The sequence below is a fragment of the Echinococcus granulosus genome, assembly GCF_000524195.1.
Source record: "Echinococcus granulosus chromosome Unknown EG_S00061, whole genome shotgun sequence".
Taxonomy (NCBI): domain Eukaryota; kingdom Metazoa; phylum Platyhelminthes; class Cestoda; order Cyclophyllidea; family Taeniidae; genus Echinococcus; species Echinococcus granulosus.
Genome location: NW_020170441.1, coordinates 382008 through 408970, shown reverse-complemented (window position 1 = coordinate 408970; position 26963 = coordinate 382008). Strand labels below are relative to the sequence as shown.

The following is a 26963-nucleotide window of genomic DNA, read 5'->3' as shown; positions in this document are numbered from 1 at the left end:
CGTAATCTAAAAATAAAATGAACCCACGACCTTAAACATAAGTGCTAATTTAGTAAAAACCCCTTAGTTTTGTAATGATATTAATGTATACACACAACATGTACCAATTCACCAAACACAGCGCAAATTCGAAACACTTCAAAGTGATAACGTAAAAGACCTAAAGGTCACAGGTACGGCTTTTGCAAAATAAGTATTATGGTGGCAATGGCAACAACTTTGCCAGCTGTAAAATTATCTAATAAATTATCAAAAGAGGTATCAAATTTATTAGTGCCAAGAAGAATCTTGGTTGTGTGTATCCCTCAAATTGGGTGTATTTTTGCCTGATAAAAGTCTAGTTTTTTAGAAAATTGAATATTGTAGCACTTGCGCTGTTTAAATGTACCCTTTGGGTGAGGAGCGTTTTGAAAAGACAAATCTGGCGGAAGAGTTCAAAACTGAAACTCCCCCACACCTGTGCTCGGACCTGTTAACGTTGGTAAATAAGCATGCGCCTATCAAATCAATCTGTTTCTTCGGGGGTTTAAAATGCCAAATAAAAAGAGTTGGATCTGGACGCACTACGAGTGTTATGTATAGGCGAAGGATTATTGCTGCTTCTTAGTCTAGTTAATAAAATGCAGGATTATCTTGCTGCTCACAAAAAATATTGCAAAGGTATCTCCTGTGCAAGTGATGTGCTAAGGAAAATTCAACTCATTAAATGCGCCAAACTTTGGTGCCTTAATGCACCTTTCCAACAACGGCAGGAAGCATATCTTAGTGTGTAAAATGCAGTTTGTGAGATCTATTCAAAAAATTACCCCATTTTGGCGCTACACCCTCTCGTGATTTTATTTTAACTTGATTTTGCGTATTATTTAGTACATGATTCTATGATACGATAGTGGTTTATCTCTCGGCATTGGTGAGGGGCCACTTATGTACTTTGAATTAGCGTCCCTGTACCTCGCTGGGTGGGCTGGCCTTTTGGGCCATGCCAATAGCCCAGACACCTTCTCTGCGCTAAATATATATTTTGCCTGAGCATTTTCCTTTTTTTCGTTTTTAGAGTGTCTTGGGACGCTACGATTCACTGGCACTCCAAGTCTTCAGTGAAGTCGCAGGCAGACGAGTTGTTATGGGAAAAAGCATGCACTGGTTAGCTGCAGAATGCCTGAGGATCTAATGCTAGAAGCCACATAGTGTATCGCAGGAAAGAAGTACAATCTGCGGGGATTAAATACTTGCCTGGCTAAACACAATTAAAAAAACCAAAAATCTGCGGAATAGTAAGCTATAGTGCCGAAGAAGCATTGGTTAAAACACAGTCTTGCATAACAGATCCGCATAAAATAAATAAATGCACACAATTGATGGTTATAATTTAATAAATTATTCCAATTTTTACTAGAATTAGTTATTTACATTGGTTGTCCAAAAATTGCAAAGACTTTGAACAGTAATTATTTTGTAAATCATTCTGCATAAAAGAACTGGTAACTGCCTTAGTAAATGTTGGCAAATTTTTCTTTTTGTGATAAACTTTCTTTATTCTTTTCAAAAATTTTGTTGTACTATCACATTTGACCTTGAGTCCTCGTTTTTATTGGTTTAAATTTCCACTTACAGTGTTTTGGAGATACCAGTCGCATGCATGTGCGGAGGTTAGCTTGTGTTTGCTCCTCTTATTCCTTTAATAAAGTGACACTGTTACATACACTTTGAGGTTGAGGCTTTATACACTGGACTAAATTACTGGCAATAGAATATGAAGTTTGCGGAGCATTTGTCTGCACATCTTACGCCTGAGTGGCGAAAGCAATATATCGAATATGAAGTGAGGCTTTATCATACATATCTTATGAATTCTAGGCTCTTAAGGCAATTCTTTATAAGGCACTGGATGATTTTGAAGAATTACCAGGTATTTTCTATTCCACTTGATTTTTTTGTGCAGTCGTTGATGCTGTTACCGTCGGCGAGCATTTCGATGAGTGCGACACTGTGTTTTTTGCTATGTGTCAAGCTGAGTTGGATAAGATAAATAATTTCTTTGCAGGTTTGTAAGATTTTTCACCTTTAATACTGTGTTTTAAGAAAAATTGGCTGAATCTAAGAGAAAATTTGCAGCAATAAAAGACGAATGCGACCGACATTTTCCTACAAGACGTCGAGCTCCGATTGCATCGCTCTATCTAAATAGTCCCGCGGCAGTCATCGAGAACGAACCCGCACGGGATGCTAGTGTATATCGTAATGCTGAGCGACCACTGGAATACACGCACAGTTCAGTACATCGTATTAATGATATGGACATGCTGCGCCGACGTAGGAATACCTTTCGACTTAAAAAGGACGAAAAACGTTTTGTTCATGCGTCTCGACAAGTTGGACAGAATGAAGAGACACCTCGTTTGAAAATTTATGATCTTAAACTCGCATTGAGTGAATTCTATCTAAGTCTAGTGTTGCTGCAGAATTACCAAAGCCTCAACTTTACGGGTTTTAGAAAAATTCTTAAGAAGCATGACAAGGTGAGTAGTCTCTGTGGGTGTTGCTTCTGCAATTTCTTCATGAAAAATTGCTCGTTTTTCTTTTTTCAGTTATTTCAACGTTCAAATGGTCTGGAATGGTATAGAAATACTGTATCAGCAGAACCATTCCATATAGATGATTCAGTTGATGCAATGATAGCTGAAGTCGAGGTAATTATGAAGGGATTGTTTCAGTTTGAATGTTAGCTGTCATATTTTAACTACAAGTCCTAACTATAAACAACATGTCAGATTTTCATAATTTGCACTGATTATATCATTTTTCTGAGTTATCTATTTGAATGCACATTTCAATGTAGAATGACTTTTTTCTGTATATGTTCTCACTGTTTGCGTTGCCTGGATTTCAGCAGCTTTAAAACGTAAAGATTAAGCTAAACTCACAAGTCAGTTCATGAAAGATGTAATTATTTCACTCATTCCTGGTCTAATGTTTTCTTTCTATCTGTGAAAAGTATAGTTTGCTTTCTCAATGATACAGTGTTGATCATGTCTATTGATTCTGCGCGTACATTACTTGGCAATTCCTTTACGGTTTGGGGTCCTTTTTTATTGCTATTTTGCCTATATCAAATAAACATGTAATTTAAAAAGGCAATGACGCTCTCTACATTACTTTTTTGACTTAGTACAGAACACCTTTGCCAGGGATTTGTTGCAAGATTTTATGATCTGTAAAATCCTATGACATGACCCCAACTTTTCGCTACACTGCACTTAGATGCCCTACATTATTTTTCTGTCAGGATAAACCACCAATATCATTCCACTAATTTTGCAACAAATTCAATGTGTGTGATTTTATAGATACATCTTGATATGTAGTGCATTAATTTGACGAAAAATATATGGTTATCACTTAAGCTAAAAGCATTAAGATGTATGAGTGCCGGTGTCCGTGACATTCTGTTTTACTTCCGGGTTAAGGTCAAAAATCTTATCTAGTTGCTAAAGGTGTCGTAATGCAGAACCCCTCAATCTTTCGAAACCCATCCTTTATTAATTTCAATTGTGCTATTGGACTGTACTTGCATCGGTACATTAATTTTTATCTCGATGAAGTTGAGTGTTCCACAGTCAGAGAGATGGCGTGTATCCTACACAGACCGTCTTCAAAGTGTAAATGCAATCGTCTTTAATCAAGCGGACCGATTTGTTGTCCGCCAAACCTATTTTTACATGGAATATTTATTTGAACTTCGGATATGTGTTTAAACAAATATGTATGTCCTATGGTTGGAGCACTATGAACATTTCAATGGATCCTAATTTAAGTCTAACAACTTAAATGATACTGATTATCCCATACGCAGACTCAACTTTTTACACTGTCTTGGTAAGGGTGTCTAAATGTTCTCTTAGACTCGTACTTATTGTTTTGGAATGATTTAGGAAACATTTACGAAACTCGAAGGTGGGAACCGCCAGAAAGCGATGAAACGGCTTCGAGTGCCTCCGCTTGCCGCTCAGGTATGTTGCCGACCTGTTTTCGGCCTTTAAAGTGACTCGAAGATGCTAAGAACGCAATTCACAGTTGATTACTGAAACACACTTGCTTTGTCGCATGGGGAGAGGATAAATTCAACGAGTTTTGGGTAATTGATTGCGAGTTACCTCCATCCAACTCATCATATCTCCATCTTAATGGGTGGCAGTAACATGTTTTTAGTTATTTCCAGTTTAAATGCGTGTATAGCATGGCAGGTGCCCCAATTTTTCCTCGACTAGTAAATGGTACACATGGCGTTCCGACACTTAAAAGCACTCAAAATGTCATCCTGGCATGCCATTACATTTGCGTACTTTTTTCACGGAATTTCCTTAAACCTCTGGATTTTATGAGCTCATACATAGAATTGAAAATTTCTATCCTTCCTCAGCAGACAAACCGGCTTGTGCCTTCTAGCGCTGCAGCATAACATGAAGCTATTCCTGATGTCACTACTTTTGCGTTCTCGTTCTCTGCTTTTTTTTCCCGTGATTGTTTGACATCGGGTGACGTGTGAATGTTGAGATCTGCTCCTCTATATCGTCTTGCAGATTGTCATATGGTTTAGAGGAAAATTCCACAATATAGCCTCTCTCCCACGGCACACAGACTTTCAAGTCTCTACGCTTGAGTGCTTGCATCTGCTTTCTGCACACTTCTTTTTAGGTTTTGATAAACACATCCTCGGGAAATGTTGGTCAAAATAAGTGATAGTTCGCCATCCTTACATATGAATTTTTTGGCCGTTTAACGACAAAATGCTGTTAATTGGTTTAAACAGTGCCCTAAACCGTAATATCCGTAGAATTTTCAAATAATTACGATTCAAAAATCCTTGGAACTGGATGCGTTGGTACCTTTAACGCGATGGATTTTTTCGTATTTTTTGGTCTCCCTGTGGTATGGTCAACTTCAAGACAGTTGTGTCATTGCCACCTGTACGGGCAGGTGTATGCCCCAACTGCATGAATACGCAGTCGTGCCTGGAGGCTGGTGGTGAGAACCATATTCCTAAAAACATTAATAATATTATTAAGATGCGTGACAGTTAGGACAGTGACGCGGGAGGCGGCTTCGTTTCGTCGTATTTATTTTCCTTGAAATGAAATTTTGAGTCGAGTAATTGCAATTTCATTGGGCGATTAGGTTATCATTCTTGTTTTTAAATTCTAACAGGTCTGTGGCTAACTGATCGTTTAACCACATCTTTCAATTGAACATCCGTGATAGGCAAAACGCCCTTTCATTCTCCTTTCTATTAAAATTGACTGGTGGATATAATAGCCATTTGAGTTTGTTCCAAAAGGAGTGAGGAGTATTCAGATTCTACTAATCGCAGACTTGAAGTATCAAGACTTTTACATGCTTGAGGCAATTCTGCCATCGTCCTACTTTAGTTGTCTTTGCGTATCATAAAAAATATTCCAACTTACTGTAATGTTATGGCTGAGTAGATGAGATTCTGTGCGATAAACTGGTGCCAAGGTCAGGCGTTGCACTTCTTTTTCTCAGTTTGGCCTAAATGCATGGCGAAAACCACAATAAGCCTATCTTTTCTTTCCCGCCGTGCAAAATTTCGGTCGCGTTGCAGGTGTCAGGTAGAGCTGCATGTTCTGACCATTTTTACATTGTTTTGACACATTTCGTATGGGTGTGACTAATTCTGTCTTTCAAGAATTGCTGGAGTTTATATCCTACCCAAAGAACCACAAAATGCATTTACTAGCCAAATCACAGAATAGTGCCATATGCACAAGAGGTGTTGCTAAATTGGTCTAAAGTGCATACACTTGGCTTAGATTGTATGAAACGCCCTTCATTTTAATAACCTTTGAACCAATTGCATAGTCGGGTTCATCCAAAAAAGTGATTCTCGATCCTTCACGCAGACGGTTATGATGCAGAGGATCCGGTAGAGTCGTTTGCTACGATTGTGGAAGCGAATGCTCAAACGCATTTAAATTTGCTGCAGTCGAAAACGGGTTATTCCATTTACAATTCTCGTCTAAAGAGTGCGGGGTCCACATCAGTGAACCCCCGTGTGCGTCTCTTGGCGCAATACGACTTTCTTAGGCCTTCATTATTTTGCGAAGTAATTATGAGTCATTTTCTTTAGACATACTACCTGAAACGCTCTTTATCTGGGGACCAGTGAAATGCTTTTTGGGTGCTCTCAGTGCATTGGAACTCCGGTGTCGTTAAAATACCTTAATCTCTCCTTCACATTGTTCTCCTAAGTGCATTACACAAGCCCGTTCACATATCGAAGGCCCCCTCACACCTCTTCAATACAACCACAGACAAATTTTTTCTTACACGCGGAGATGAAAACTTGGTTAATCATTCATTTTTTCCTTTCACTGGAACCTTTAAAATCTGACTATCGTATAGTTTTATCTAACTTACCACTTCCTAATGCCTCTCAATTCTCCAGATCTCACCAACAATCAAAGATGTGGAGCGTTAGGAGGATCAGTGTTGGGAAAACAATAGAAAGTGGTTTCAATCCACTATGTTTAATGCTTTTTCTATCAGTTTTTTTAATACGTGATCCTTATCCAAACAATTTGAATAATAATTTTAACAGGCTCACTGTTCAGTGCCTAAAACTTCTCTTGCCCTATTGTCTTGTTGCGTTTAGAAACGCTTGATGTTTCCAATTGAGTCAATTTGGGAAATTAACTTGCAGCTTAATTTAGTGGAATTCATGCGAAATCAAATCATTTTTCCCAAGGCTACTATTTTTGGTCTCGTTTGTTTAGGAGTAACACTTCCATGACTACTTTTGTGTAAAACTTTTGCCCTCATATCACCAATGCATGGATTGAATGGCACACCAATTTAAGTGACCGGTTTACGAATCCGTTTACAAGTCCCTTGGAATGTTGGAATTTCTGGCTTTTTTAAATATATTATACATTCTCATTATTTATCAGTGACCGCTTTTGTTGCACAAGTGTTCGTGACTTTTTACTCATGTGATTACAATGATCGTGTCCCGCTTGGCTTTGGTCTTTGGATTTTTGATAAAAATGAAGCAGCTATACGAGAAACCCTCTTTTGTGGTTTAAGCAACTAATTTCCAAGTCCTTTGAAAATATCTATCCGTAAACGCTACCTAAAGTCAGCTGGAGAATAATGTACCATTTTATCGTTCATGAAACTCGCTTAGTGAGCTTAATTGATTTGTAAAAGTGTCATTAACTGGTATCAGTCCTATTTCTAAACGGGTAAAAATGTGCTTTAGCCATGCACTCGTGCCTAAACAGTTCCCTTAGACGTATATTATATGTTATTTGCCAAAATGAAGCCCTCGGTAGGATCTCAATTAGTGGTTACCCAATTTACGGGCTTACACATGTTTTTTATTATCTCTTAAGATTAATTAAACAGATGAAATATGGGATTTGTTCTGCGTCTTTGCATACCCATGATATTAGATCTCGTGAAGACACCTCGCCGTACCCTTTTCCGGCCCAAGTGCTCATCAACCTCGCACTTTGGGGAATTCGTCAAGACTTTGAGACTTTGCTATAAAGTATAGTATCTGTCGCTGGTGGGGAATCGTTTATTCCTAACTCAGATTCATTGGCTTGTCCCAAGAGTCGTAAATACATGGCTGTGACACTCATCCACGGCCGTCATGTCATTCTACTTAAAAGTATCAGAGTCGGTGTCCCAAGCTTCCAAAGGGCCGGCAAATTTGATGTTAAACCATAACTCAGGTGGAACTACATGCATTAACCTAACTGTTTCCATTGAACCAAAAATTTGCTTCAATTGGCACATTTAGGACAAAGCTGGACAAATTCTACTTTTTTCAAACTACTCACGATTTACACACACATTTACATTTGCAGCCACTTCATCTTATGGTAATGTTTGGTGCATATTTTCGGTGCTTTTGGATATCCATGGTCCAGTGCGTGTCCACCAAGCACTTTATTCTGTAAATTAATGTCACGTATCGCTATCAACTTGATGTCTGATGATTCCTGTCACAGGACACATTATTTTTTTTCCAGCCAACTAACGGACGATGTTTGTGGTTGACACCCTACTCGTCACTAATCTTTGTTTGTCGACTTGAATAAAAACTCTATGGCAAAAATTTCATCAGTGTTGCAAAGACTGGGTTAAAAATTTAGTCGGTTGGACTGCACTTGATCTCTTGTAATGACTACCTCATTTCCTCCGCTCATGATTTTAACACTCTCACGAGATCTCCTTCCTCTGAGTAAGCAATTTCGTATTTTTTTGTTTTAGGCCAGTGGAAAGTCAATTTTTCGGTTCGGGCTTTTTTTTGGTATTTTCCTCTCCGAAATATTGTGCATAATTCTAGTCGGTGAGTTCCTCGCCCCATTTTTGTACATAACTCGCTTAATTACTTGCTTGGGAGATTGGGATATGTCACTTGACAAGTAGCATTTCCCCCGGTGCATATTGTCAGTTTAATCTGCATTTCGTTAAGAAAGTGTGTCCTACCTCATGCATTATTCGTTTACCCCACTTTATGTCAAGCCGATTCTTGTTTTTAATTGTCCCTTTATTGCTGCTGCGAATTTCATTCGAGACTTCTCAATCAAGGTCATTTTATGGTCAACAAATGTTTACGTCTCTATAATGTGAATGAGCAAATCCTGTCAATGTTTGAGCGGACCCAACGCTTCAATACAGTTTGCATGCAAAAAAACTTTACACACATTTTTCAGTAAACCCTGGCTAGACAGATGGTGAAACTTTTATAACTCCCATGTAGGTGATCGGTCATAATCTTTCTCCACTCTCTCTCTCTCTCCACATGAATGAATGCTGGAGTCACTGTATCCAAACGGAACCTTTCAGTGAGACCCTCAGTTTTAAGGTGTTAAATCAACTTTGTTTTAGAGAATGTGAAATGTCCTAGTTTCCTTCCTACCCGCCTTGCGAGGATTTGTGTCCAACTGTCGTTCACGCCTATAATCAAAGCTTCGAAGATAGTCACACGTGGAAGCTTTGGCCTAGGTACAACTTTCGGCATCTTATTGGCGAAAGCACTGCAGTCTCATTTCATTTCGTGAAATAGCGTCCCCTTTGTTTTATTTTCACCAATTTCGTTTCCTTCAATCGTGTGCAGATGTCGAGCGTCGATATTTTTCCCTTACCAGTCTTGACGAACAGTTTTTGTCCACTTTTCTCCATTATTTGGGAAAAGATGCGACAAGCATTTCATCCTACTTAAGTGCACCTCAAATGATCCTTTTTCATCAAGACCTCCTACCCACGTAAAATTTAAGAGGCCTTGTGGAAAAGTCCCAATGAAACAATTTTGTGACTTTTCTTGTTTATAAGTAAAATTTGTGTTAACGACCGCTTCCTAAATCAGTTAACACCCTGAAATCTGGTTCACTGTGAATCCTGGGAGGAGTCTACGAGAACAGCTTCTAAGTATGTTTAAAAGGTAGTCAAAAGATATGAAGAGAATGGAATAGAATATAAAAATGGAAAATAGGGGGAAATTTCACTGGACGAATTCAAATTTTTAATTTTCTAGAAGCAAGCTTGCCAAGTTAGCATACATTTTTGCTCAATTGGTGAATGATTTCACTGAATCGCTACGGAGCGCCTCTTATGACTGTTTTCTCCATTCAGCTGTATTTGCAAAATTGCCACAGTTTTCGTATCCTGCATTTCGCCTCTTCCGAGGAAGCTTTTTGGTCATTTACTACGTCTGCATGGTCGGAGTCAACGTCTACGGCTGGCGAAGCTCTGGCGTCAACCACGTGCTCATTTTTGAGATCGACCCCCGTTCCCATCTGAATCAATTTCAACTCATGGAGGTAGGAGACTTTTTGACCAGGTCGCTACATCGGACCTTGGAGGACGCTAACCATCCTCACCTAGGTTCAGTATGACTGCATTGTGTTCTAGCCTTTTCAGAATTTGAGTAGCCCCTACTGTAATGAATTTCCTGTAGCATTGTTGTCTCAATGTTATGCTGATCACCTGATTTTGCTTGTAGCAAAGTCCTACAAGCAACTCTTCCCTCACTCTCAACTCGTGTGTCCCTTTGCACTTATGTCAAGTCTACTCGTTGGTGATTTAGTGCAAGGTCCCAAATAGTCCACCCTTCCAATAGTAAAATTACTTGCAAAATTGGTGTTCATAAAAGGTCTATTAGACGAGGTCTACCGTTGCATGCTAATGTGAAATCTGATGTTATCAACTCGGCTATGCATGCTGTAGGCGCATGGATGCAACCGATGTACGTGTACTCCCATCAGGATGATATGATAATTGACACAAACTGGTTTCAGCTGTTCTTAATAGCTGGTGATTTAACTCACGAAAGCCCATTATTTATAAGATGTTACTGCTAATAAGTATCTCTTCAAACCCATTCCCTTCGATGCAAACTAAATGAGCATTCAGGAAACTTATCGAATCGTTCAACTTACTGCAAACGCGTTCCGACTTTTTATAATTAAAAAGATGCATAGTAAAAAATAGTCAATTACAGTCGAGGGGATCAAGCGAGAACCACGATTTTGCTATCCAATCTGTTAACCTCCAAACACCGCAATCGGGCATCCGACTCCGTATAAGCGGTGGACGGCAGGTTCAGACTGCGGCGTCGTGTTTGTGCCTTTAAGCCTCAGTGATTAAGCGATAGTGGGCAGTCATTATGTCAACGTGTTTTGACCGACTTTTTCGCTCATAAATTAGAACCCGACATTCATTAATTTCAGTCTGCTTCAACCATTCAGTCGTTCAAGGACAAAACAGTTGGAAGAGATAAATTTTGTAACTGCGTATTCTTGGTTTATCACCCATTTTTAACAAAATATCGCGTTTGAGTGAGTATTATGATTTCAATTCGGTAAATTGTAATTCCTCGGTAAAAGTTTATTTAAGCATGCATTCCCTTTTACCATCATTCTAACTGTGTGTCCCAGCAAATTTCCCGTCCCTGTAGCAAGCATCCACCGACACGACTCCATTGCCACACATTTCTTACACTTCTGATTAAATGTGCTGTATTTTTAAACTTATTAAATAATTAGTAGTGGCGATTTAATTTCAGCTGAATAAGGCGCGCGCACGTGCCGGTGTTGTTTTTTTGTCCTTATTTCTAGATGGGCATGTTTTTGGCAGACTTTTGGGGTGCCGCGGTGTTACTCTACCAATTTTCCGATTTAATCCACTTTCCTGGCTACGTGACCCCACTTGTCCTCTTCACCACCATGCTGGTCTTCCTCCTCTTGCCCTTTCACATCTTCTACTTCAAATCTCGTCTCTGGCTTCTCAAGATCTTGGTGAGTTGGCTCTTATTTTCGTCTCATTCCATCTAGAAGTGATCAAAACGTATGCAATTCTGTCTTGATTTGCTACTTTTAGTCATTGGTATTATTTAATAGTCGTCTTTTTCAAAGGGAGTTCATCTCTGTTCACATTGTTGCTCGTCCACCAAAATTAATCAGTAGATGCTGGGTCTTTAACTATTTTGTATCTAAATACTTCTATTAAGCAAGAGTACTCTCGTCAGGTCGTACGGACTTTATCATTTGGCTTTGAGAACATGGAATATCTCCACGTTGCCAAGCCTACATTCTCGATTATCTCTTCCACTTACTTAGGAGCTGATGAATCTTGATTGTAAGTTATTGTAAGGAATGCCACAATGACTTCCACGCATTTAGAATGTTTGGATATTAGTGAGTTCAGTCACCCCGCCTGTCTGGGTGTGTGCTGTTTCAATTGTCCACTTGGTTGGCAGCCTTTCTCCGGCCGAGGCACCGCTAGTCGTAATGACACAGTTCTACCTTAAATGTGTCGCTTTGGAGAATGAGTAGGTGAAGCTCTCACCGTCACACACCACTGTTTGTTTCATAACCTGATGTCATATGAGTAGGTGTCGCTTTTTAAGACGGCGTCACCATAAACTGTTTCACAAGTTTCGGTAAGAAATGCACCACGTTGGATTGGCGCTGAAATTCTTTTATTACATAAAGGTGGGAAATCTGCCCTTCCAAGCACGTACACATCAGAATGTGTCTCGTTCAATTATTACCAATCACTTTTCAGATCACATTTGCACTATTGCAGCCACTAACAATTGGGTCTTCGGGAGGTCTGTATGAATTCTTTGCCGTGCACAAGTCGATTTATCTACATCTGAAAACATTGGGGGTAACCGTAGTAGCTGGCTGAGTTTCCCATTGGCAATCGACTAGCAAACAGACTTCGGTTGATCATGGCAGAGCTTTAACAGTTGTGTGTTTCATAGTGTCTTACACAAAAGGCTTACATTTAATCCTCTTAGAATCAGTTATACTAAGTTATACGCACTGACGAACGCCTCTCCAGCTTTTTAACTTGGTATACTTTAATACCTTCCGCAGAACTCTCTTTATTCCTTTCCACAGATCCTGCTTATAAATTCAGTTTATTCATGTCTCTCTTAATGTAAAATTAGTAGTAGGCTTGGTTATAGATTATTATTAAGACAAATCTGACTCTAATCACCCATGCGTGCCCACTGTGGATGACTTTGTGTTCCCAAGATTTGCCTTAATATGGCGACATTATGCATTACCGCCTACTCAGAAATAGTCTTTGGCTCATATTATCGGTTCATGGTGTCATTTATCCTTTTCTGTCATTTTTATGCATTGTTATCCATGAAGTTCTTGTCTCAGATCCATTGATAGTGTTTTTGAAACTATCAAGCAAGACTCATTGATCCTGCTTTAAAACCATACAAATCGCAAATACAAATTCTGCCTGCCAACAATGTCTGAAGCTTTTTTAGCAACACAGAGTAATAAATACTGAACTATTCTTTTCTCTAAAATAATGAAACCCTTATACAGTAGAAGTGGTTTTTTACTTATTTTTTCCCAGTTTCGGATCATCCGCGCGCCACTGGCTAGAGTCCGCTTCCCCGACTTCTTTCTCGCCGACCAATTGAACAGTCTTTCATTTATCCTGCCAGATTTTGCCTATTTCCTTTGCTTTTTCATCAACTTCATTGATGATCATATGATGATCAAAAGCAGTCTTCGAAATTCTACGATCCCACCTCCCGGTGCCAGTCGGCTATTTGGTAAGCCCGTCTTTCCCCATACTACCTTCATTTTCAAAGCGTCAGTTCTTTTTAAATTTATTTACTTGATTTACTTCGGAACCCAGGCTGAGTTTTGTTGTTTAACTGCTTATAAATAGGCTTTCAATATAAATCGTGTGGATTGCCATATCCCCTGATTTACTTTTTACACTTTAAGATCCCTAAACAATTGAGTGAGGTAAGCAACAGGTTCATTATTCACGGGACCCCTATTGAGCAAATATGGACGGATTTTGATTGCTTTCAGTCAAGCAATTTTGGAGTTTAACGAGCCTTTTAGTGCTGCTAACAAATCTCTTCCATCCATTATCTATTCTTCCACCCATCCGTCGCACTATTCGCGACTTACAAAAAATTCCCCTCGGCAGAATGCAGTGTTAGTGCAAGTATTCATGTCTTTGTGCATCCACTTGAGCTCGTGTTTCATAGTTCAACTTGAAAATCACAACTTAATCGCTCTTTTTAATCCCATTTCGCAATGACCAAAGGTCGTCCAACACCACTACTACTAGCTTTCTTCTGATTCCTTTTCAAGAGTACAACAAAGTCTGGTCAATAGTGGACGCAGTCTAGAGTTTTAAATCGTAAAATCCAGCTTCATCAATTTGTTGCGAATGGCACAACTGTAATTTTACTTGTGTCATATTGTTAACTTCAAGTCGTGAAATTGTTTCTATGATTCACTGGTCATTTAGTATTTTGAGAGTAAACTGATTTTACATTGGTAATGTGCTCATTACCTGTTGCCACTTTCATTGCTTAAAATTGTTTAAAACTTGCTTTTAAAAGTTCATCTGAAAGTTGTCTGCGTGAATTTTTACCTAGTAGTTCCAGTTGGTATTTTTATAAATGGCTTTTAGAATTGTTCTAGTGGACTAGTGTTATTTTATCTTGCTTACGTGATGTTCTCGATCATTTTAGCTTAGTTTCATATCCACACTCATTTAATTCGATAAATCGTGGTTAAAGAGGCTTTAGGAGGAAGAATTTCGGCTGTTTAAAGGACGTTTTGTTTTGAATGATGTTTTTTGGCAACTGATTGACCTAATATAAGCTTTGATCTGACTAGGCTATTTATGCACGGTGTTCAGCTCTGATTACGCCCTGTCTTGTTACGATTTTATACGGTCTAGAAGAGGCCCATCATTCGCAACTGTTGGCTCCTCGTGTCCTCTGTAAATAAAATACCGTTTATAGCGCCATGAAGTTATGTATTTTTATCTTTGACTGTGAGTGAACTTCCACTTTATCAAGGGAGCATTGTACCTAAGGGAAGAGGCTTTAAAAGTGGCAGATGTGGCACTTATAAATTTGATGTAATTTTATCAACTTAATCAGATCTGAATGAATTCAAAGGTATGTGTAGGAGTCATCATCTGTCCACCACAGATTGGTGCGTTTTGCGGATCTATGGCACAACCTCCAAAATAGGTGTCGTGTACTCCACACTGATGTCATTTCCAATCTACAATTAAAAGGCATTCCTGATATTTCCAAAGTAATGCACTTAAAGTATGAGATATTTTGTGTTTTTACAAAGAGCTTCTTGATTTAGGGAGGAAAATAGGATTTCAGGGTTAAAAAATTTCATTTTTAGTACATTAATCTTTATCACAACAGTTGCTCTAAAGGCGAATGATATCACAGACGAATCATTGCGTAATTTTAAGTGACGTAATGAGAGGGAACTATGATGTTTGGTGAATGGATTGGAATGTAAGAAGAATCTCGCTTAGAATCACCCTCGAGGCAGGTGATCGCACTCGTCAGGAATTTTTACCTCACATTCCTAATAATCAAGGCATGGCAGTAGCTGTGACAAATGTAATTCACTATGCTCGGGTGCTTGACGTATTTGAGAGGAGTGAAGTATTTTGTGGGTGAAATCTACTTCAAACGAATTGATGGAAGAGAGGCCGTTAACTAGTTGTCACACTAACTTATTAGCTTCATAGAATGACAACGCGATTAATGATCATGATGGGTGCCCTTATGGAGCTGCGCCGAAAACCAACAAAGCATTTATAAGATTGTGCTTGTAAGAACTCATAATAAAAGCAATGATTGGGACGGGTTTGCGCTTCCTGTGAATTGCCGTGAAATATTATTTGTATCTATGTCCAAAACCAAACCTAATGACTGTGCTATGCTTCTCTGTAGTGCCAAAGGCGGGCTTCTGTGACGGCATGATGTGGGGTCTGCAGCCCATACTGAAGGCGCTTCCAGCGTGGTGGCGTTTTCTCCAGTGCCTTCGACGATACCGCGATCTGACCATTAAGTCGCCAGTTCCGCATCTGATGAACGCTGGCAAGTACTCTACCACGCTCATCGCTATCGTCTGCTCCGTCATATCCTCTATCAATCATCGTAAGCATTCGATCCCCCTCCCCACCCCTTCTGTTTCAGTCATCATCTTTTTCCTCTCATTGCGCTTCAAGCGGTCTCACCATGAATCATACTACCCAAAGCTTCTCTCCACACGACTGCCAGTACGCTTTAGTTGGAGTGGAGAATTGAACTTTAGTTTAGGCAATATTACGAGTATTCCATAGCCTCATGCGGAAGTTTTCTGATAATTATAAACATTTGAGTTTTTTCAATAAGGTTTTCCACCTATATAGCGACCTAGTATTTCGTGCATAGGCATTCCTTGTTTTCATTTGCAACAGTAAGGACAGGATCGACATTACCTTCTTTCGTTCACATAGATACAGCGTTTTTCGTACTGATGATTCTTTCAAAGCTGTGCAGTTCAATATGTACAACGACATGGGACCTGGTGATGGACTGGGGCCTGATGGACTGCAGTTCAAAGGAGAATGTGTTGTTGCGAGATGAATTGGTCTACCGCTTCCGAGCCTATTACTATGGGGCCATTTTAGAAGACGTCATCATCCGTTTCGCATGGATCTTGCCTCTCGTCTTCTCGCACTTCCGAATCGTTGATGTCGAAATCATTACCACTATTGTCATGTTTGCCGAGGTCACCAGGTCAGTTGTTCACTCTATTACTGTGATAAAATCAATTTCGGGGTTGCAGTTGCTCTTGTTGAATGTGGATGTTTGTCTAAAATTCTGCGTCTTTCATCAGATTCCATTGATAAATTCTTTGTGTCTAAGACCCAATATCCAATATTCCAAAGGTTAATTTTGTGTAGTTCTCTTTTGTGTTCATACCTTCTGACTAACAGGTCCACCATTGTTAATATTTAATTCGAAGGATATGGAAAATAACCAAGTAGTGGTTTCTAATTTGATGCTGTTGAGGAGGCAAAGTACTTCTACCATGCATTTGATGTAATATTTTTTTTAAAGATTCAATATTACCGACTTCATTGTGCTGAAAGGAAATAATGCTTTCTATTGATTAGCTTTACCTATCCCCATTCCATTACAGCCTATTTGCAAAACAGGACACATAACCTATTTTTAACCTTTTTTTAGCTATTTACGTTTTACATACTATATTTTACAAAAAGGTAAATTAGTAGCCTTGATGACGTTGAAATTTTTGTCGCCAGGTGGGAGAAAAGTGGGTTCTCCCCTCTCTTCGAAGCACATAATATTCATTCAGCGCTTAAGAGCTTTGTGAAATCTCTCGTTTTGTAATGAGTGAAGTTTCTTTCGCTGTTTCAGTGGCTTAGATCATATTTGAAGAAATATCTTTCCCTATTTCACTTTTTTTAACCCTATAACCACTTATTTAAAGTGGTTATAGGGGTGATTTTTGTTTACAGAAAGGATGTTAATAATGCCTATTTTTCCCACATTCTTGCGTTGTAGGCGGATAATTTGGAATTTTTTCCGTCTTGAGAACGAGCATCTAAACAACTGCGGCAATTTCCGTGCAGTGCGTGATATCGGTATTGCCCCAATACGCAAGGAGACGTCGCCGCATCCTATCACACAGGAGGGCGATAAAGCCTTCGGAATGTTTAACCAACTCTACACACTCAATCAGAACGACAACAGTAGCAGAGGGAGCAACAATAACCGAAGTATCGAAGAGAATAATCAGGGCTTTGATGAGGGCGGTAGCAATGGCACTGTTGGTGGTATTGCTATGGAAAACGCGCCACTGCCAACTACTCTGGCGGATTACGCCATGTTTCTACAACAAAACAACCGCAAGAGTCTTTGGAATCACCTCCGCAACGCCTACTTGCAGACGAAAAAGGAGAAGCGACGGAGACTGGACTTTGATCGTATCGTCAGTATGGAGGAAGCCCTAAGAGCGGCTCAAATGAATGTCCAGGTAGCCCTCTTTCCGACGCATGGATTTTACTTTTTTTCCCATTTTTTGGTTGTAACACTTTACAGATGAAGGCGTGCGATTAAATAATCGTCTTATGCTTCTTAAGCTGTCGTTTTCAAAAAGGTTAATTTTCACAATTCTATAGTTGTTAAGGCCGAGATTTTGTCTGCGTCTTTATTTGATAATCTGGCAGTACCTTCAATTCGGAAAAGGGTGGTATCTGGATCGCTTTAACCTCTAAATTCTCTGTCCGTATATTCCTTTATTGCATGATTCAGTTCGATTGATTGTACTCGATTTGCTAACGCTAAATCAAATAACTGTGAAAGCACATTCACCAAAACACTCCTAGTTCTTTGCACTCCTTCTCTGTTTTTTATTCATCGAAAATGAGCTAAGAAATATTTTATTTGATCCACTTAAAATGCCTAATTGTCTAATGGTTCAAATATTAAGTCGAAGTCGGGGTCAGCCACCCTGACACCGCGTGGGGCAACACCGACAAGGGACCCGGGAAAGGTTCATGCACAACTCTGTGAAAAGGTGCAGCAGCCCTCTTCCACCACCACTGCCCAATCCGCCCCCACTATAACCCAACAGCCCGAAAATATCCTGTCATTGCAGCCACCTCCACTGTCACAATCGCTGCCGAAGACAGCCCCGCGCCCGAGCAAGAGCGCACGCAGTCGGAGCATCGCAGTAGACGGCAGGCAGCGTAGGGCTTTTGCCAAGCCCCAGCAGTCGGCGTTGGTAAAGAACCGTGCCTCCGCGCGCCTCACACCAGCTTACTCCGTCGGTGACCTCTGCGGCTTCCATGCCAATGCTCCGGGCATCTCCCCGCCCCACTCCGAGGAGGCCAACATTAATTGCGGCCCCGATCCCGCCATCACGCCCGAGATGCTAGTATGGTGTTACTCGTCTCTCTTAACCTATCTGTCAAGAACTCCTTGAAGTGTGTTTTGCACCTTTTTCTCCATTATTGGAATACTCAGCGTTAGAAAATGCTTTTTTACCGGATGAATTTTTTCGCCATTAACCATGCTAGAGTGCTTGTGTTGTTTTTTTCTTCACTTTTTTCATACAGTGGAGATGTTAAAATGTTTACAAAAATACTTAGGTACCATGAGAAGCGGACGAAACCAAAGCCTTAGGAGTGTGGCATGGAGGCTAGATCTTGACAGAATAACTTAAATCCTCAATTTTAATTAGGTATACGAAAATTATGTGGATTTCTCTTGCTAGATGCTACGTAATCATTTTTACTATTGCCCTTTTTGCAGAAGCCTTGTGTGGGAAGTAGTATTAATAAATGGCTGCACGTATTTTGTATTTCCATTAGTCTCAAACGCACAGCGATGATTCCCCCGGCGACACTGTTCTGCCCATTCGAACAAGCCTCTTGGCCAATCGACTGCGTGAGCTCCTCAACACATTTAGCAGTGGCCATTTCACCGCCACTCCCTCATCTTCAGTGCCGATGGTGGCAAGTGGAGGAGCCAGTCGGCCGAAACGATGGCAATACGACGCCGCCAGGGGGCACCGGACAGTAAATGCCCAAACAACTCAGCATGGGCGATTCAGTAAGGAGGAAGAGGATGAGGTGAAGGGCAGAGGCGGTCTGGTTAGTGGGCGGAGTGGCCATTCCAGAGACGCAGTCCGGCGGAGAAGTATTAGTGCCCTGAAACCTTCTGTACTGGACTCTAGTGAAGGGACGCGGAACGCCCCGATGGACCTCAACTCGAGTCCTCTAGTTGAGGACACCGAGGATGTGGGACAGGCTCAATTGTATGTGACTCTGAAGTTCATTTATGCTTGTCCACTTTGAGATTTGATTCCAATTATAACTTATGACGTTTGCAATCTGTATTCATCAAACTTGAAGGCTCTTCAAATTCGATCTTGAACGACACATTGTGTAAGAGGCTGATATTTATTTCCCAACGACCTCAACAATTTTCTCATCCCGAAACTATTTTAAAATTGATAAGTGCATGAGCCGCCTACTTTTCAATGTAATGTTATTAATAAGCATGTTACTGTCCCTTGCTTCATGGTGACAGCTCCTCTTCTGGTGTAAAAGAAGCTTGATCCGAAATTATTTAGCTTGGGATTTTTAAGAAGATTTATTATCACCATGCTTTGAAAACTTTGGGATATTTTACTGTACTGTTTAGCTTGGGTCTTTTCAAAAGCCTTTTTGTCAAAAGCATTGAATGGAGTTTTCACACTATCCAATAACAGCGAGCCCGCTAATTACACCCTCTTCAAACTTGACTCGCTACTGGATGCTTTTGATGATTTTTTTTAAAAGGAAGCTGACAGGACAATATTTTCCTTCATTGCACATCAGTGATATCCCTCTCGGGTCTTGGTTGTTCTCAAGGCAGTGGTAGTCATGTCCATGGTTGTCTTTTGAAAAGCTCAAAAGAGCGACCCCTTTGGTAGGAATGTCGACTATGAACGGCTCTATTATTTTCACTGTTTTTTTAAGACGAGGCAACCAGAATCCTCAAACGTCTTCTCGAAATCCTTCATCAATATACCCGACAAAGTTTACCGTTGAACCTACCGAACATCTGGACGAAGTGGCTCGATTCTAAAAACTTTTTAAGGTACTGATTGGCGTTTAAATTACATTACTTATGAATCTACAGAAAACGTTTTAGGCCCTCAATTATTTTTAATCCCAAGTAGTTTGTTAATGTTTTATAAAAACTGCGTATTTTTTTATCCTGCGTAGTCAGCTTTGGCACTGCTAAAAAACACGATCTATGCCTTTATGTAAGCAAATCAAATATTTCTTCATTCATAGAAGTTAATACCTCTTTTAATCGCCTCTGAGCTCAAGGAAGCTACCACGCAAAGGTTGTGGAACCAAGGAAACATCTCAGGTGTCGAGCAGAGAGAGGCAATTTGTGCATGGAAAGCCTTGATGAGATATCCAAACTGCTCAATATTTTGTTTTATTCTACCTAAGTTGTTTATTTCCCCAACTTTATTTTATAAACTCCCTGGGTAATGTAATACCCCAGTACACGCATATCAATGGCCTTGTGCGAAAGCACCGATAATTCCTGCCCACGTCCTTCCCCTGTTCCCCCTACCTTTCCTTTATTTTGACCGCTTTTATTGCTCCTGTTAGGTTTGTATAATCCTTTTTTTTACATAAATTATTATGGAATCATTCTCATTGAACTATTTGACGACTGCGATCGGCGGTGTGGATAACGGAAAAGGATGCTCATTATCAGCAGTCAAGAAAGGTGGCCTTTATGCCGTAAAAACCCATTTGCCCTTCGCAGGCTAGTTCAGCTTTATATTATCGTATACACTGCAATTAACTGTGGATTACAATGAAATGTCACCGAACTGTTGAAGCATCCTAGCAATATTCTATCTTAATCCTAACTAACGTTTTTATTCAAGAACACGTTTTGTTCTCCTTTGTTATGTACAAACTGCACTTTTGGAACGCTTTGAATGGCTTGTTCCTACAGCACTTGAGTTTCTTTCAGAGGCGCGCTACAAGAGTGTCGACATGGCGAACACTTCCAGTTACTCGCCCGTTCTTACCCCCTTCGAGTTTTTTTACTGTAACATTAATAAGTAGTACTTTTTTGAGGCTCGATGCCGCTCAGCCCCAGTGCAGGATTTACAAACTGGTTTCCAACGTATCGAGTCGCTTTATACGTGAAATTACTTCTTTTCTTGCATAAAATACTTTTGGTTGTTCTTGTGGCACCATGCATGCCTACTAGAACTATTTATTTCTCCTCTGCCGCGTAAACTACAACCGAAAACCAAAGGTAGGCACATTTTGGTTGGAGTATGAGTGACAGTAAGTCTCAATTTCTGAGCCACAATTCATTGACACCATAATACTTCGTAAGCACGTATTTTTTTGGAACTTACTGTGGTTTCCTTGCTCAATCCTCAATCTCTATCTCAACGTTATTAATATTGCTTTTGGTATTTTTATTTAACATTGCCAGATACAAATTTTTCATATGAATTATAAAATGTTTTCCCTAAAATTTTCAGTTAGCTTAGAAATGTTAATTGATTAAACGTGAAGTAATCAACTATTGCGTATCCACTCAACTGCACACAGAACCACCTCCCGCCGACGATGTTCGTTAGGTCAATTTTTTGTCCTTCTCACTTTCTTATTTACGCTTTCGCTGGCGATGAGTTCCTTTTTTATGCCCTCAACAATCGTGTAGAGAAACTACTTGGAAAGAGGGAAAAATATCATTATTTTAAAATGGGGTTTGCGGGCGAAGGAAGTAGTTATGACTAAGTTAGTGCAGGTTTTTGCTGATTGATTTTTACTGTGGTTTAAAAGTCAAAAGGAAATATCCGATAACCGACTTAACAGAATGAATTAGGAAAGGCTATTTGATGTGGAATGCGTAGTGGCACAGAAAGCATGAACTATGTAACCCGTTTTCGTAGTGAACACCATGTTTTGTTTGGGCATTAACTACCAACCTTTGCACGAACAATAACAGAGAACTGCTACATGAACCGTTCTTCACAAAATGCAACTTTTAGGAAGATTGTGGACCATAATCGGGTTGAACGGTCAGAATGCGAACCCAGGAATAGCGGAAAGGACTTTGCTACTGTTCACATACTAGCAAATAAGCGCAAGTGATAAGCAATGCGTTTTGTTATTACTGAAAATGTTTGGTATTTTCAAAAGCTAAATGTTGATATGACATAAATCTTTCCCGAGTATTTTCTGAAATCCTAACAAGCTATTTTACTTGCAACATGTATGATGAGAAGAAATTATTTTGAATTATCATGGTGGACCTTATGGGCCTGCATAGTACATTAAAGGAGGACTTCAAGTATAAACATAGTTTTGTTACAACTAAAGGGAGTATTTTTACTCTTTACGCTATACTGCTGCTTGTTGATGGATCATTGATCATGTTTTAGCCAGCGGCTCGTAAGTACAGGTAATCCCAACTTACCTCGATGAGTTGTAGACAATCACAAAGACGGGTTTTCTAAAACCGCGCAAAACGTTTGAGTAAGCGGTAAGGCATGCAAGGAAAACGATATAATATTTTGATGAAGTCAGCAGGATGCGGGACATACCTCAGGAGGAGCAGGCAAGGGTTGGTGGTACTCTAGGTCTTTCAGCATGTTCACACACTTTGCGGTGATATTACGAATGCTTCGGCTCATCAGGTTGAATTCATTGAGCTTAATCAAGTTCAGAAACATAATGTGGCCGCATTCCTTCCCATCCCTAACGTCATGACTATCAGTGTCAAGTAATATAAGTCCTAAATCATCTCAATTCACAACTGCAAGGAGATGCATGCTTTACCTTGAGTAAGACGTCTTCTAACTAGCATCCATCTGCTGGTGACTTCTAACGCATCATGGAGACATAATGCGTGATACAAACCTTTCAAGATTATTTATCGTCGGTATGGAAAGGGCCATCATAGTACCTCAAGCTCTTACTTCGGAACAGTTTATAAGGCTAGAGTTTCTTGCTGATGCACTTCAATGATCACGCAAAATTACGACCTAGAATGGGTCATTATTGCTGTGTTGATTTGGAATGACGATGGCTGTTGGATTGGTTATTAGGCAGCGATGATTCCTATCTTCGAATAAGAAGAATCTGGAATCGAGAGCCTTTCAGCACGGTGGAATCCAACCTACCTGAAGAGTAATACACGTCTTCTCTCGGTCAATGGTCTTGTCGAAATGATGAATCCGGTCACGCAGTCCATCGGCCTCGTCCAACACATCATGAACGTTGGCCACCTTTTCTATCACCACTTGCTTTTGATTCCTTGATGCCGTAGTCGATTGTAAAAGCTCCTCTTCAAGCTGGAAAAACAACGACTGTTTTCAAACCTACCATGTTCACAGTTATGGCCATGTAGATCATGGTAAAGTCTAAGCACTGTTTTTGTGGCTTCTAGTAGATCGTCCATCCTCAGCTCCACTGCGAAATGCACTCGTTTATTCTGTGATAGGCCAAACTCCACAAGTTAAGCCGGAATTATTTCAAATTCCTAATTGATATTAATACAAATTACGATGTTTGTATTCATCTGTTCTACTTTTGGCATTTGTTATCATGCCATTGTTACCAAGGCACATAATACAGAAGGTAAGTATATGGATGTACTTTTAAGGCACATATATTTTCTCCTACTTTTCATCGTAGAACTAATGATTCCTAGTTATCTTTTCATTCAGGCCTTGAGGTTTCAGCGAAAAATAGAACTATATGCTGCAAAAAGGCTGCCTAAGATATGCACGAACCCGTTGCCCGTTACCTAACTCACCGCTAGCGCTAAGGGAGAAGAAAAACAGTTCGAGCTTCACCGACATCTCAGTACTACATCAATGCCATTTTAATGCTGAAATTCCTTTTAAACACGAGCTCGCATAACAATATCAGATAAGAAACTTTAAGATGCATAGGTGGTTATTTGAAATGCAAAAGCTGCTGGCGTCGCTTCTGTCGTCTTTACTGAACAAACATTTTAAAATTACGAATCAGGCCACAAACCCGGATTTGTTTCTCCTCCCATTCCTTCAATAAATGCTTGCGTGCATCTATTAGTGATTGATATCGCAGCATCAGCGAGCGCAACGGATCGTGAGACTTGGAGATGTAGTCTGGAAAATGGCACATTAGGGGCACCAATTTGATAATGAGGCAACGGCATTTGATTCACTTTAGAGTGCAAACTACAAGCACCTGCATTCTCCACTCTTCTACGCTTGACGTTACCATGCCTCACAAGTGTTCGAAACGCGGCGTCTGCGTTCAATGTTTCCAACACTTCGGTGAAACACGTATTGCATTCAGAGTTTGTTAAAGGTTTATTTTTACAAATAGTGCTCACTCACCCAAATTTGAGTTTTGTATGAGTATATGATTGCAATTTAAAATACACACATGTTTCTATTATGAAAGCATCACTAAACTATTGCAAAGCATTTCCTCTCATTAGAAACAAAGAGCAGTAAATATTTGTTTAGCTTCTGCGTGGTAGTAATTTTCCGTGAAATTATTTGATTTTCGGATTTTATACCTTATAGTTGTGCAGACACCCGCATGCAAATGGATTAATAGGCTTACTAGGACCTTTTAAAGTGTAAACTTCTACCCACCTTCAGGCAAGCATTCAACAGCATCCATGAGGAATTTTTCGACTGGTTGCAAGGCTTCAATCTTTTGTTTGAGGCTTGCACATCTAAAAGGTAACAAAAATTTTGATTCCCGAGCATTCGATCTGAAGTTATTTGAGTGATTGGGATGCGATCATTACCAGATCGAGGAAGGGCATTGTTTTATTTGGAAGTAATTAATGCTTGTCGCAGATGTTAACACGCGAACAATTTAATTTAACTGACATCCTTAATTTTCAGCACAGATAATTCATTTGTAGGAATATAGCTTCTGGTATTTAAAAGTTGCATGACAAAACGACCAGCAAACTGATCTGTGGTGTCTTCTCCACACATGCAAGCATATGACCGCATAAACCTTCACATTCCTAGGCTATTATTAGATCCCAAAATGTGACTCTCTGACCTCATCATGGCCCTCTCATGAACACCAGCCTACGGTATTGTGGTCTGCTAACGTGGCAGCGCTTATAATATTGTAACACTTGTTAAAATTGGCTGAAAAGATGTTTTAGTTGATGTAGGCCAGCACTGTGTGGTGAAATAACTGCGCCTCTCACTAGCCTGTTTCGCATGCTCCGAGTGGTGATGACGAGTTCACGCAGCGTCTCCCGACATTGTGCGTATTTGGATCGCATTGCCTTAAAAATCTCGTACTGCCTGTTTATTTTGTTCATATTCTCAATGATGATTTGGCGAAAGGTGCTACGCCTTGCCTCAAACTCCTGCGTCTGCTGATCCAGATGTTTTCTGCGCTCTTGTTGAGACTTCATGGTGGTCTTTGGTAGCGATTTAAAAAACTAGCTGTTAATGGCAGCTCGGTCACCCGTAATAGAGAATATCAAAGTGTATAAGATAAGCAGGCGCTTACAACAAATGATTTCATTGCCTCTGCTTGGAGTTCGTTCATAAGTTTATGGGTAAGCATTGCACTTCTCATCGACGTGTTACATTTATTTACTTTCACCCTGAAAACAGGTTAGTGGAAAGTGAATTATCTGGTTACAAATATCAACTTGACACTTGCTACATAACACAGTAACCATTAAATAATCGAAGACTTCAAAATCTAACCTTCGTATTTACCTACCAAGTTTTGGATCATGAAGATGAAATTGGTGATCTTTATTTGACACATTTCGGTAGCAGATTTAGCTCATTTAAAGATGAATACTTACATATCTGAGAGACTTGTAAGACCAGCTGTGCCTTTCTCACAAATCGAGGCTGTTGCACCTTTTTGATGCACAATTAAGTCGACTAAACTATCCGAGTGGCTCCCTTCGGGGCTGTTGTAAAACATGATACTCCCTTCAGTGGTGTGCTTTTTCATATCAGTAATTGTTTTAACTGTTTTCGCCATGCCTCTTATAAATACTGGCCGAGATGACTGGCCTGGAGACGCCTCATAAATGGGCAATTTCACCCTGTAAGAAGGCAGTCGGATTGTTGTCAGGGTTTGCTTTCGATATGCGCTCATTTTGGCAGGCACTTTTTGCCTTCAGCTTGGACAGAATAATAGTTATGCGAATTGAAGAGGTCGATAGTAAAGTCAGCTTTAAATAGTCAGTGTCAAGGATGTTTTGACGTCTGACGGCTATCGATTTGTCGCTACACTTTTGCCCTTGATGCAATGAATTCCTAGAAATTAAAATTGCAGCACTCATTTCTTGTTGAATTCATTTGTGTTTCTGCGAAGAGCATCAGGCATTAAAACTGATCTATTGGAGGACTCATAAGCATTGGCTGTTGCTTTGCAAAGTGAATTAATTCAACGCCTTAAATTCTAAGTAATTTATATGTATGTCAGAAAATGAGTTAAGGCTTGGATAACAGCAATGAAATCCGCGACAACTCGCGAAACACTGCGTAATGCCCCGAGACTGCCCTGACAACGAGAGAAGTCATTATACTCCGGCAAAATATGTATGTATTCGACTTACAGGAGGTACTGGGGCTACTGGCATGGCTAAACAGCACTATGCCTCTATGTGAAAACATCAGAAGTTCCTGTGAGCCAACCACCACACTACTTTCTCACCTGTTTTGGGTAATTGATCCCGGTCTTCATTCTTGCACATTAGAATAAAAAATGTTGCACGTGGACCACACTGTTGGCAAAATATGCTACAAATGAGAAATGAATAAAACTGAATGCCAAAGGAACACTTAATGTATATCAACTAAGACATTTTAGTTGGGTTGCTGCGATATAGCACATGGTATCAAATAAGGCATCATTTTGCTGCCCTAAAGTTTATAAATACAGCATATTGAATATGATCTTCAACCGACTGGTTTAGCATCGCTACGAACTTACCAGCTTAAAAACAAAGGAATTGACAATTATTGAAGCAAACAAATGTTGACATTGAATTTGACAACACTAGTTCATTT

At 39.9% G+C, this 26963-nt stretch overlaps 2 protein-coding genes across 2 annotated transcripts; one reads left to right on the top strand and one right to left on the bottom strand. All coding sequences in view use genetic code 11, as the record gives it.

The window, feature by feature from the left end:
• Positions 1 to 1753: 1753 nt before the first annotated feature.
• EGR_06679 (Xenotropic and polytropic retrovirus receptor) lies at positions 1754 to 19990 on the top strand (the record flags this gene model as incomplete). The annotated part of the gene is made up of 15 exons (XM_024495928.1): positions 1754 to 1822; positions 1858 to 1909; positions 1943 to 2044; positions 2083 to 2519; positions 2589 to 2690; positions 3933 to 4010; positions 9684 to 9848; positions 11145 to 11324; positions 12913 to 13114; positions 15296 to 15502; positions 15844 to 16126; positions 16919 to 17390; positions 17847 to 18293; positions 18730 to 19175; positions 19882 to 19990. The coding sequence occupies 15 exons, from the start codon at positions 1754 to 1756 to the stop codon at positions 19988 to 19990; spliced, it is 3351 nt and encodes a 1116-aa protein (XP_024349694.1).
• A 1985-nt stretch (positions 19991 to 21975) lies between these two features.
• Positions 21976 to 25869, bottom strand: EGR_06678 (hypothetical protein; the record flags this gene model as incomplete). Its single annotated transcript, XM_024495927.1, has 7 exons — positions 21976 to 22026; positions 22373 to 22408; positions 22500 to 22607; positions 23079 to 23249; positions 23941 to 24050; positions 24549 to 24631; positions 25745 to 25869. The coding sequence occupies 7 exons, from the start codon at positions 25867 to 25869 to the stop codon at positions 21976 to 21978; spliced, it is 684 nt and encodes a 227-aa protein (XP_024349693.1).
• Between the last annotated feature and the right edge of the window lie 1094 nt (positions 25870 to 26963).